Source organism: Notechis scutatus, chromosome 3, assembly GCF_049901735.1.
Source record: "Notechis scutatus isolate UNSWTSFEM ecotype Mainland chromosome 3, rNotScu1.2, whole genome shotgun sequence".
Taxonomy (NCBI): Eukaryota; Metazoa; Chordata; class Lepidosauria; order Squamata; family Elapidae; genus Notechis; species Notechis scutatus.
Window position 1 is genome coordinate 60,663,259 of NC_142011.1, and position 13,779 is coordinate 60,677,037.

The 13,779-nt window shown below is 37.5% G+C and overlaps 1 protein-coding gene across 7 annotated transcripts in view; it reads right to left on the reverse strand.

Annotated features, from left to right (window-relative positions):
* Positions 1-13,779, reverse strand: part of LOC148131212 (uncharacterized) — a 67,636-nt gene that overhangs the window by 38,296 nt on the left and 15,561 nt on the right. For 3 of the 7 annotated variants that reach the window (XR_015748579.1, XM_087960228.1, XM_087960230.1), the window contains 4 exons: positions 9,671-9,789; positions 8,993-9,151; positions 8,326-8,441; positions 7,486-7,626 (listed from right to left, as the gene is read on the reverse strand). Coding sequence is in view for 5 of the 7 variants with exons in the window: in XM_087960228.1 (XP_087816354.1) it covers positions 7,486-7,626; positions 8,326-8,367 (183 nt within the window). In the remaining 2 variants the exon portion in view is untranslated. The other 4 variants (XM_087960232.1, XM_087960233.1, XR_015748580.1 and 1 more) reach the window with 4 other exon arrangements.

Below are 13,779 nucleotides of genomic sequence, written 5' to 3' on the forward strand. Positions count from 1 at the left end.
CGTTGAACCTTCCATTGCTAGAAGTTATGAATGAAGTTATGTTAAAGAAGATACCTAAATCATGGTCAGAAGCTTATATTACACTTGTCCCAAAAGAGGAGGCTGTTCCATTACAAATCAAGAACTATAGACCTATTTCCTTACTAAACACAGATTATAAAATTTTTGCTTCAGTATTGGCAGAAAGACTTAAAAAATACTTAAACAATTTTATCCATCCTGATCAAAATGGATTTCTGCCAAAGAGACAAATTAAAGATAATATGAGAGTAATCTTGGACATTTTGGAATACTACGAGGCACACCCTGAAAAACAAATGGCTTTGATATTTCTAGATGCACAGAAGGCATTTGATAATGTAAATTGGCGATTCATGTTATTACAGCTGGAACAGATGAGCTTTGCTAAAAAAATTTATTCAAGCAATAGAAGCTATATATCATAAACAAATGGCAAAGGTAATGATAGAGGGAGAACTGACAGACTCTATCGATATAAGAAAAGGAACAAGACAAGGGTACCCACTATCACCTCTGTTGCTTGTGTTAACCTTGGAAGTGCTAAACAGAAATATTAGAGAAGAAAAGGATATAAAAGGGATGAAAATTAAAAAGGAAGAATTTAAGTTGCAAGCATTTGCAGATGATCTGGTTTTCATTTTTCAAGACCCACTAGAAACAGCATCAAAATTGATAGAAAAGATAGAGGCATATGGAAAGGTGGCTGGTTTGAAAATAAATAAAGATGAGACAAAGATTTTGACAAAGAATATGCTATCAAGACAAAAGGAAGAACTGGCAGATCTATTGAAAATTCAGGTCACAAATAAGATCAAGTACTTGGGGATACATTTGACAGCAAGATGCAGTACACTAAAAGAGAATAATTATATCAAACTTAAGCAGCAGATAGCGCTAGATTTGGTGAAATGGGAAAATTTACAACTGTCATTAATAGGGAGAATATCAACAATCAAGATGAATATATTACCCAGAATTTTATATTTGTTCCAAACAATTCCAATTAGGCTTGGAAAAGATTACTTTGAAGATTTAAATAAAATTGTGTTGAAATATATATGGCAAAGTAAGAAAGCGAGAATAAAGTTAAAACTTTTGCAAGATGCCAGACTAAGAGGAGGATTTGGTTTGCCTAATTGGGAGTTGTACTACCAAGCTTCACATTTGATGTGGGTTAAGGAATGGATAACATTAAGAAATACTAGATTGTTGACATTAGAAGGACATGATCTGTTGTTGGGGTGACATCCTTTTCTATGGTATAAAGGAACTAAAACACAGGGGTATTTTAGAAGACATTATATACGGGAGTCTCTGTGGTTAAACTGGGAGAAGACTAAAAGACAATGTTATTTGAAAATTCCAATCTGGCTAACAACTATTGAAGCATTTTCTTATCCTATAATATATAAAAAGGAACAAACAGTTAGATATGGTGAAATATTGAATGAAAAGGGTGAACTTAAATCTATACAAAAATTAGAGGAACAAGATATAAAGATGAATTGGTTTTCATATGCGCAAATACATTCAAGGTATGGTAGCAAAGTAATAGAAAAATTGTAATAAATAAATAGTGATAAATAGCAATAAAGTAATATAAACAAATGCTGGGCTTCTAAATCTTTGCTGTTGAGAAATAAATTTAGCATTATTCTTGCTACCCAGAGAAAAAAGGATTGGATTTGCAAATGTCACTACTAACAAAAATAAATTTTAGGTAATGGTCCTTTGAACTCCAGACAATTCCTACTGTAGTTAAAGCACGATTGCCTTTTGTAGGTATGACTTATACAAACAAATACCATGTTTCTCACAAAATAAGGCCAGGCCTTATTTTTTTTTGACCCCCAAAACAACGGCTAGGCCGTCTTTTCGGGGGTGACTTAATTTCTTCCCCCACCTAGAGCGACCCATATGCCTCTCCACGAGGCCATTTCTATTGGCCAACGAAAGCTCCCTGAAGGCAGAGTCCCCAGCCGCTTCGGGGCGAGGCATGGCTGCCCGTGTCCCCCCGCCATTAGGCAGTGTCTTTCAGGTGATGGAAACTCCCCACCAGCCACTTCGATTGGCCGGTAGAAGCGACCTTGGGGCGAGGGGAGTGTGTGTATGTGCGCTCGCCCTGAGGCCACTTCTACTGGCCGATCGAAGTGGCTGGTGACTGCCCTTGGGGAGCTTCCATCACCCGAAAGACACTGTCTAATGGCGAGGGGACACGGGCAGCCATACATCGCCCTGAAGCGGCTGGGGACTCTGCCTTCGGGGAGCTTCTATCGGCTGATGTTCTATCGGTAGATCGGGGTATTCTAGCCTAAAGGCAAGGCACTCCTAAAGGCAAGTTTTCTCCCCATCCACTCCCACCCTTCCCCCCCATTTCTCTTCACCTTGTGTAGTTCTAACAAACAATGTGATAAATGGCGGGGAAACGCATGGTTTAAATAGGCCTAAATTTTGGGGGTGGGGCTTAATTTCACCTCATGCCTAGAAATCATGCTGGGCCTTCCTACTGGTGGAGGCCGTATTGTTGGAGAAACATGGTACTTAGGGAAGGGTTAGAAAGGCAAACCAGGAAAGTCGGCTACAAAGGGAGAGGTTATCTACCTCAGCATCCCTGTGCTGTGGTCCTTCTAGCTGTTGCTTACCTCAGAAGAAAAGTTAGCTTTACACAATATACCCATAAACATACTTTTTAAGATGTATTAAGGGTCTATTAAGCATATCTGTAGCTTTTTCAAGGCGATTCTCTCCATAGTCCCCATCCAAAGCCAGGCAACAATGAAAGCCTGGAATTGTAGGACAGTACATTTTAGAATAGGGGTATCAATCCCCAGTCCATGGACTGGCACGGGTCCGGGGCCCACCAGGAACTGGGCTGTGCAAGTGAGCAGAACCCCATCCGTACAAGCATGGGATCCAGATAGCATGCAAAACCATGCCCCTGCCCCAATTCGTGGAAAAAACACTCTCTATGAAATTGGTTCCCGGCACCCAAAAGGTTGCGGAGCTTCTGTTTTAGGTTAGATTGAGAGAGCCTGCCTGAAGTGGCTGCTACCTACACTAGCTGTTAAAAGAAAAGCAACAATTTTATGATTTGCGATAACATTATACACCTAGCTCACTGGTACATACAGAATACATTTATTTGATGTAATGCAGAAAGTCTGCCTTTCAATGGCAGCCACAAAGATTAGTGGTTTCAGGTTGGATAATTAAGTTCAGCTTTTATTTTCCAAATAGTTTCATATCCTTTTAGTCTGTGCTTAACGGCATGAAATAAATAGGCAATTTATAAAAAACCAAGTAAAGAAAAATGGGCTTAATAAAAACAATATATGGTAAGAAAGATTAGAGATATTCAACATAAATGAATAGATATACACAAGGTTTTTTTTAAAGGAACAGCAAAAGTGGATAGAAGCAGAGAGAGAGAGAGAGAGAGAGAGAGAGAGAGAGAGAGAGAGAGAGAGAGAGAGAGAGAGAGAGAGAGAGAATGGAAGGCAAGCAATTAGTCATTGTTGACATAAATTTCCCTTTCTTGGGGACGTTTAAACTCCTCATATCCCATGGATGAACTCTACAGCACCTGCAGTCTATTTCTTTTCAGTAAAGAGATGATAACTATTGTAGATGGCTTTCCAACAAAAATACAATGTTGACAGAATAATGTGTGGAAGAAAAGGGGCTACTTTGTGACTGCAATAAATTGCAGGGGTTGAATTCCCATTGCAGAATGTTCCACACTGCAAGTTGTAAGTTTGTCAAAACTCCCCCTATGGCTTGAAATGAATGTTGCTCCCTCCCAACACGATGAAAATAAACCAGGAGGCATACATGTACAGGATTGTATTTTTCATCCTTCCTCCCACAAGGAATGCTAATCCATTAGAAGTACCCTGGACTAGAATTTAGGAATGTGTCAGATATAGTATTTTTCAGTAGGAAAACATCAGCAATCCAAAGGGTGCCCAGGGGATTATAATCTAGCAGGAGGGAATAATTAAGATAGAGGATTTAAGGACTGGTTCACCAAGGAGCCTGACAGAGTGGTAGATCAAATACTCCTCCCTATGGAAAGTTTGTATAATCTAAATATGAAATCTTGATTTTTCTCATAAAACACATTGGAGAACTTTAGACCAACTGCTCTTTCTTCACTATTCCTCAGGTGACTATGAACAGAGTCAGAGGATGAACTTTATATGGCACCATGAAATGGAATAGTTGGGTGTGAATTAATAAATATATGAGCTCAACCAGCACTGAAGTGTTCTCTGTAAATAAGTGTCTATGGAGATTCTCAGTCAACCACATCATGTTGTTCCCAGGGTGCTTTTTCAAGAGGCAACTGGGCTTTTTTGCTTTTTCTTTGAAGCTTCTCATCCAAGAAGCTTCTTACTCTATTGTGGAAAGAAATGGGCAATTTCCCATGCCCCTTTCTTGGTCTCTTGCTATATCCAAGATGCCCTCCATCCCATTCATTTTAGTCACTGCCAAATTCCTACATTGGAAGTTGTTGAGGATAGGATTTGTTAGGGTATTTGGTCATGAAAAGAAGGCACAAATTGCAGTGCATGCATGTCCATTACTGTCTTCCATGACCTCTTGATTCTGGGTAGCCTTTCAACCTGCTTCCTTCTGCACCTAGAGTCTAGCACCTTTTGCATCTTATATTGTTGCTGGAGACACTGAGGCAGGGAAAGACTCTTTTACTAGCAAAGACTGATGGGAAACAGGATGAACCTTCATTGATGCTGGTAATCGCAATCAGAATATTATTGGGTTTATTGGCTTAATCATTGGAAAAGGATCAATAAATGTTGAGTCTGGTTTCTTGGAAGGTGTCAAAAAAGTAGAAATCCACACCAAATCCCTTTCTTTTTTCTTTTTAAACAAATTTTATTACTTTTTTAAATATATATATATATACAAACAAACAAAACATAAAATATAAGAACATAAAACATCTTATTTAGAAACACCATAGTTCCATATTATCACATTTCCATACAAACACAATTTGATATACATATTTATCTTATATATTCAACTTCATATCTTTTTCCAACTTCTCTCTATTTCTCCCTTTCCTTCTATTCAATTATATTTCTTTTGTCTTGATTTCTATATCTTTTTATTCATTGTGTACTTCCATCTGTCTTGTTTACAATTCCATTGTTCTCTCCCAACATTCTTCTAGAATTTTCAAACATAGACAAACAAAACAAAACATAAATATATAAAACTTCTTTTTGGAAAGCGGCTTAAGCCCGGGTTACATCTTTTTATACAGACATAAATCAAATTCATGCTCACCTTATATACTATTTCATATCTTATTTGACATTCTATATTTTGTATATATTTTCTCGCCTCTATTCACTCGCTTAATTCTATTTTATTTATTTCATCTCAATTTAAATTACCATACTTGCATCTTTTGTCCGTTCTTTTTCAATTATCTATTTATTTTTTCTTTCTAATACAATATTTCTCCTGTAATACTGGTTAAAGTATAACGCCTTTTTATCTTTCCCCTATATTTAACACTTAAAATAATACATACTTTCCATATTGATTCTGCTTAGTACATTCTAAATACTACATTTTAAAATAATTTAAAAAAGAGAAATTATGCTTATAATATAGTAAAAACAATGTTCAAAGAAACTCTATTGTTAAATCTTAGACATTTTAAACATTCTCTTTAATATATTGTTAACTCATATAATATTCCAATTTTCTAGCTCTATTTCAAATACTAATATCTACCAATACAGTCTTATGTACTTTTGCAGAATCTTTTTTTAAATTATATTTTACCCTTTATCTCTGAAAAAAACCTGTTTTTAACATCTTGTTTTAAGCCTTTGTGACTTCTCTTCCATTTTTCCCTTCCTTTCTTGTCAATTCTAGCCTTTTTACCCCCCCATCTCTCAATCTCCACTCTCTTAGTCTCCCCTCTCTGTTGTATTCCTCTTTTCTGTTGCTTTCTGACATTGTATCGATTTTTCACCTTATTTTTCCTTTTCTTGGTTGCTTTTTTAAGTTCTGGATTCTCCATTTTCTTTCCCCTCTTTCTCTTTTCTTCCTCGACTAAGATTATTTGTCCATTAAAGATGGCTTCTTCTTCTTCATCCCAACTTTCTTGCTGTTGTAAATCCTGATAGGTAGAAATCGCCATTTCTAAAAAGTGGAAAATAGATCCAGAAGAGCCCTTGCCTTCTTGTTCCTCTTCTTTTAACTTTTGGAATTCCATCTGCAATTCTTCAACAGATAATGCCATTATTAAAAAAAAAGGTTGTTTTACATTATTCCTTGAAAGACTAAAAATTGTTAAATTATTAAAGACTTATTAAAGAAATTATTAAGACTTAAAGACTAAAAATTATTAAATTATTCCTTGAAAGACTAAAAACATTTGGGTTTTTTTTAAAAAACAACCCAAATGTTTTTAGTCTTTCAAGGAATAATTTCCAAAGATCCCAAAGTCACAAAGCAATCCAAATCAAGACAAACTGTTTCATTTAGCACTTTCTTCTTTTTATATTTTCTCTTCCTGGGGTAGAATTCAATTACACAGTTCCAAAATAATTTTTTAGAAGTCTTATTGCCATTTATTTCTAGTCTTATAAGCTCCAAGCCTTCTCCTCCAATAAAATCTTAGTATAAGTTTTTACCTCTCCCTTCCCACATAGCAAGAAAATTTTAGTTTTTGATTCCAATGTTCAAAGATCTTTAATATCCCCTTAGCTTTCAAGCTTAGTTACCTTCTGTGCCAAAGCAAGTTTTTCAGGTTTCCATCTGCTATTTCCATAGGGAAGGAGAGTGAGAAAAAATAACTTTCCCTTTCTGCTTTCTTCCGCCGCTTTTACGCTCTTCTTGGGAAACAATGTATCATATAAAGGATTAAGTTGCCAGGGTATTTAGAAATTCCTTATTGTCCCGGTTCAGCCAAAAACTTTCACTTTCTCCGACTTCCTCCTGCACAATCTTGTCCGGCTGCAAGCTTCTTTGTGGCGGCCATTGCTGACCGCCACTCCACCGCTTTTGGAAAAGGGAGTTGTGCTGGCTGAGGAGGGGGTTTGCGATACCCCCAAGCCCCTACCCGGATCTCCCCTGTCTTCGGTTGCCTCTACGGGGCAACCATAGCCTCCAAATCCAGCTGGATCGGGGGCACTCCAGCAGCGAGCGCAGCAGGAACCGTGCACGATTGCGGATTCCTGCCGCCGCCGCAGCCTAGCAAACCGGAAGCAACCACCAAATCCCTTTCTGTAATTCTATTTAACTCTTGTCTGCATCCTGTTTTGCACACAGTCTTTGCTAATTTTAGTTGTTTCTTTAAGAGGTTTTGTGCCCCTTGCCACTTGAATAGGAAATCTGTGGCATGAGGAACTGGTACTTTTTGCCTGGTTAGTGGTGAGACCCATGGGTGGAATCCCTAAGTTTCCTGAAATGGGAACCTACCGACAGAGAAGTGTGCTGCATTGTTTTAGGCAAATTCATCAAGAGGTATGATATCAGTTCAATTGTCTTGCTAGTATAACATACACCATCTCCAATATTGCTGCAATAGTTGGTTATCTTTCTCAGATTCTCTGTTAGTTTCTGGAAGATGGGAGGAAGAATGAATTTTAATGAGTGTAAGGGGTCCTTCCAAAATTTGGAAGTGAAGATCTGAGATCATGTTTTATCAATCCTTGATATCTAAAGAAAAAAAAATCCCAAAATAGTTAAGCTCTTTCCCGAACTTCCATTGGAAGTCCTTCCCCCGCCCCCGCCCAAAAATGAGGCAATTTGGTAAATAAATCCACCACTATCAGTATGGTTGTATATCCCCACAATAAGTAGATTGGTGATAAAACCTAAAAATCAGTGTCCCAGGATTGTGATGGAATCTGTAGCAGCTTCAAGAACCCAGTTGGGTAAATGCCATGGACATCCATGGAATTTTGTGCAGTGCCTGATTTAACAGTGTTAAATCAGGCACTGCACTGCATCAATTAACATATCTCTGCTCCAAACTCTTGGAGTCCTCTTGGGCAAACTAAGTTCCCCCTTTTTTCTTTAAGCCATACCAACATTCTCCTTCTGTCTACTTGCTACACATGCATGCATGCTGAGAGCAGGGAAGCTACAGTGATAGCAAAAAAGAAATACTATCTGGCTGTGAATACTAGCTAAGTCCCTAGACAGACATAGATCTTGTGAGATATTCAATGAGGCTGACTTCTGACATTATCCATGTATAACACAGGCCAAGGAGGAGAAGAGAAAAGGGGCAGGAACATCCACCCATCCACTTACCAAGCAGCAGTACAAAGTCCTTTGGTCTGCGGTAAGAGGCATCAGCAGTAGGCGTCTTCATTGAGGCTTCAAATTAACATTTGGCAGAATCCTCATTGGCAAGTGTTAACACAGTCCTGTTTATACAATCATTTATGCTGATGCATTCAGGGCTAAACTAGAGGCTTGAATGAGAGCCAATACTTCTAAAGCAAAGGCAGTGACTTAATACTCTTTCTGCTGGCATAAACAATCATGTGAACAATAGCAGCATTATTATCTTACATATAGACTGTGGCTGGCCTTGTCACTTCCAGAGTGTAAAATATTTGAGAGATGAGTTAGAAGAGCGATTTATAATTTTGGGGGGAGATTGGGGGCATCTCACTCATTTTTCCCTTTCTGCTTCTTAAATGTAAAGCTGTGCTCAAGTATGGGTTTAAAACTCTACGGCCTTGCTTGAGTGACAGAAAGAGAACCCTGGAAACTCTCTCTAGGATTTTTAAATAAAATTTAATGACAATCTGTACCGTCAAACATATCCTATATCACCACAAGACAATCACCCAGCTTGCATCAGCAAAATATATTCCAGAACCTTTTAATAAATCAATTAACCGGTTTATTTACTCAACTATAGGCAGAATTTCTCCCCTCCTCCCACCAAAATAGGATCATGTGTGAATACCTGATGGGGTTGCTCTTTAATTCAGGTTTCAGCTCCAGAAACACTGCCTTCCTGGCTGGATTCTCTGAGCCATGTCAGATACTGAGCTTCCAACAAGTTTATTTTTTGCCTGTGTAAACTCAGCTCTCCTTACAGTATGTAAATTCAGCCCTGGAGAAGCTGAAAAACAAACAAGGCTTTGGTTCAGAGTTAGTGGTAAAGCTTCATTACAAATGGTGCAAAGCCAGGTGAGCTGATTAAACTGGTAGAAGTGGGAGGAGAATCCCTGTTGTAAATGCCCATTCATGGATTTTTTTTTATTTTTTATTTGGTCAGAAAATTGATGCGTTGCCGTAGGCTTGCACTACTCCAGCCCTGAACCTTTTTCTTCCTTCAAATAATTCTTGCTTAGCACTTGCTGCACAGGTCTGTGACCTTTTTTTCCCTCCAAACTTTTCTTTTACGAGTTTATTTTGGCTGCTTCTAGGCATTCATAAAATTCCTAAGGAGCTGGAGGTCTTAAGCAAGGCTTGTAAAAGCAAAGGGGAAAAGGGGAGGGGAACAAGGAGGGTGGGTTTTCCATTACCCTGTTGTAGCCTCCCTAATGAGAGCCTTACACCTTTCAAATCTTTTCTGAGCCTCTGAAAAAAAAGAAGGGGGACAGCATGTAAATCTCCTGAAATGGCCTCTAATTCTCACTTAGTGCAGACTTATTCTATAGGCGGAGAAGGCTCTCCCTTGTCAGTCATTCTTCTGCAGCTTTTGGTCTTCTCAGCAGGTCAACAGAGTTGGTGAACAGCTCAGAAAGCGCAGGGCATCTGAAACAAATTAGATCTGTTATAGCCACCCAGAGACCGATGATGGATGGAGGTCTGTATTTACAGCAAAACTAATTGGCAACATACACAGACATTCCCCCCCCCCTTAGAAAAAAAAAAGTATATTATTTTGCCAGACTTCAGAGCCACTGGGACAGTTTTATAATTGTAGAACATTACACTGCTTGAAATTTAAAAGAGAAAAGAAAATGAACAGCGAAAGTTTTCAATCTAATAAAAGCATTTGACTGGAGAGTTAGAAATAACAGGGAGCAAAGAGGCTGAACTGGAAATACTGTAAGTTCTGTTCATGTTCTTTTCTTGGCAAAAACAAAAAACCCACCTCCAATTATAAAACAGTTCAAAAATGCTGCCTTCCTAAAAGTCCTTCCATCCTTCTCAGTTAGAGAAGTGGGAGGGCTCTCTTTGTTTTGTTTTTGCCCCTAAAATAGATTAGACAGAGAAATCATGAGAACCACTGTGGTGTAGTGAATAGGATGTTGGACCAGCCCTGAGGAGGCCCAGGAAGTTAATTGCTCTCAGCTATGAAACTAACTAAGTAACATTGGGCCAGTTACCCTTCCAACCCAACCTGCCTCACAGGACTGAGGACTGTTGTAGTGAAAAATAGGAGGAGATTTATTTTTATTTACTTATTTATTTATAACCCATCTTTATTTTTTTTATAAATAAATCATGTATAATATTCCTTCCTCCTTCTAGTTTTTCCTCACACAACAATCTTATGAAGTGAGATGTAATCCATCTCACCTGACAGGATTGCTGCATGGGGAAACTAGAAGTGAGAGTGATTGGCCCAAAGTAACTCAATTGTTTTTTGTGCCTAAGGCAGGACTAGAACTCAGAGTTTTCTGATATCTAGGACCTTAACCACTATACCAATTTGGCTTGACATTAATTATTTATTTAATCAATATAATAGCCAATATATAGGCCACCCATCACACATACATGACTCTACTAGATGCTAGAGATGTGTCTTTGTGTTCCGATGTGAAATATGGGGTGCAAATGTTATATATATTTTAATAAAATAAAGTATGGGGAAAGAAAGTAATGATACTGTAGTTGTTGAAAATATAATTTAACATAATTTGTGCATAGCACTTATAGGCCACTGAATGTATGCCCAGCAAAATAAATAGAATAAATCATAGAAGCAGAGGCTACCAGTGTTTAATAATAGCTTTTTCTGAGCCAGTAATGGATTAGATACAATTAACAAATACAAAGAGAGCTACTATGACTCGTGTATTGCTAGGTTTGTCTGTCAGAAGAATTGGAAAAACAGGACAGTTATAATGAATCAACACCACTCAGACTTGTTGCATCGGACAATGACAGTTTGCTTATGGCACATTTATGCACCATATATAGTAAACAGAAATAAACTGTGGGCAAGTTAGAAAGTGAATGAAGGAAGAAATACTCCCTTGAGAGAAGAGTGCCCAACTTATTCTACTCTGCCATTTCAGCTTAATGTCTTACAAAGAGGAACAAGAAAATATGGAGTGCCATTAAGTTCCTTCTGCATTCAGTAATAGCCATGGCTATTTAATTACAGCATTCATAGAGTAATTGGTAACATTGCCACATAATTTTTATGTATGTTCTTGAAACTTCTCCTGTCTCAGTTTTTTCTTCTTCTTTCCCCCTCCCAATGTTTAGTACTTCTGTACTATCCCTTCTTTAGCTTCATAAAATAATATCACCACTGAAAGAGTTACTCTTAAATCATTTAAATACAAGCCACTCTTGCTTATGATTTTTGTTTGCTTCTTTAAAAATAAGACTGAATATCTTCCATTTCCTCCCTCTGGGAAGCCCTATAGCAGGGATAGATAGAGTGAAAACCAAAAGTCTTCAGTCATAGACATAACTGTATATGCTACAGGTCTTACTTAAATCATCCCTTTGTTGATTTGACCAGACAAGGCCCTGGAGCCTGCCTGATTTTATGGAGTTTTCCTTTACTGCTTTTATTTCAATGGAAGCAAATATTGCCATTTAAATGACCTCCAACAAAGCTTCATATAATCCAGTATCAATTTAAACAGGACTACCTTTGAGAAAAATGGTTCAGAGATTTAGATGAGAACCACAAACTAAACAATTAATTGAAGAAGGGTCAAATGATGACCCATGCACGAATGAATCTGCTAAGAGATTAGCATCTCAGATACTTCCAGAATAGATATTGTAGACTTGATAAAGTTTAGCAATCAATTAATAACAGGCTAATTAAATCCCTCTGTATCTCTCTATTGCTTGTGATTCTAAAACAGAGTGCAAATACATAAATTGTGTTTGGCTTGCAGACTGTTAAGTTGCATACATCAGGCATGGGTTTATTGTTCAATAAAAATAAAAAAGAGATACAAATATTCACAAAAATAAATGACTAAGTAGCTTGGTTAAAGTATCAGGCTAGAAAGTGGAAGATTCTGAGTTCTAGTCCTGCCTTAGTCGTGAAAGCAGCTGGGTGACCTTGGGCTAATCACTCTCTTTCAGCCCAACTTACCTCACAGGGTTGTTGTGGTGGGATGGGATATAAATATGTACTATAAAAAGGTGGGATATAAATATGTATTAAGTATTTATTGAAGCAAGCATATAGTAAATATAAATAATAACAAAAACACCATGATAATTTAAAACATAAAAAATGTCTGGCTTTTATCCTGAATTTACATTCCAAAATAAATAATCTCTCTCTCTCTTTCTCTCCCCCTCCTCTCTCTCTCTCTCACACACACAAATCTATTATCTGAATTCTCTTGATCACTAACAAAATAAGACTACTTCATTTACTTTCAGTATGAGAGTTTAATTCTTGCTTTGAATAATATAATCTCTGAGACAGATGGGCAGTTAAGAAGTGAGAAATAAAGCAAACAAACAAATATTTGCTGATTCATTCTTGTCAGCATGAATCAGTCTTATGAGGACTTGCAGAATGCAATCATCATATTTACAAGGACCCTTTGAATAATCCCAGCAACACAAACGTTTCTACAGAATTTAGAACATAAATTCCAAAGTAAAATTCCTGCTTATGTGTTATGGTTAATGCTATTCTTGCTTTTTTGATTAATCTCTCTCTAGGTTTTTTTTTTCTGGATCTGGGAAACTGTGTCTTGTATAAACAACTATCAGAGCACTGGAGTATGTGAACACTTAGTTCTGCTGAAAACACAATCATTGTGTTATTCCAAGTTGATGAAAACACCCTTTGCCGTTTTGCCTAGCAAGATCCACACGCCAATCAGCGTTTGTCAGTGATATAATTTTCTCCCATAAACATAACCTTTGTACAACTTCCACTCAGAGTAAATAGACATAATTCCCAAACTAAATAATGCACGTTGAAGGGAAATGGAGATTACAGGAGGAGGGCGGGGGGTGAGGGAAGAGAAAACTTAAATGAGAATAGCTCTAATTGCAATTGCACAGCCTTTGGAGTGGAAGAACTCTCTTCAAGGGAATCAGGCAATGGAAGGGAGAGCTGGTTTATTTCTTCACACTGTAAAGAAACTGGTTAAGGCAAATATTTGGAGGAAATGTTTTTTTGGCTTGTTGATGGTTAGAGACCACCATGAATTGCTGAAAGATGGATTCAGTCTGTCTATTGGACAAGGAAAACATTTGTGTTAGTGACCTATCTAGGAGGAAGTGGACAACATGCATTGCAACTTGTGACAATGTACATAGTATATACTGCACATGCAGGACAATCACGTGCTAATAAATATGGTGGATACCAACTTGTTCTCTTCAATGCTTGAATTGAAGACTGCAATAATGTTTGAGAAAAATATTATATTTTTACACTTTAAAAAAAGCATCTTCAGTAGGCAAAGTTATTTTGAGAAAAAAGAAGAAGCTGTAGGGTTCCAGTACAGAACATGCTACTGATTGGACCAGAAACTTGTATTGGTTGTATTTTTTTTCTTCAAAAGTGAACAAACT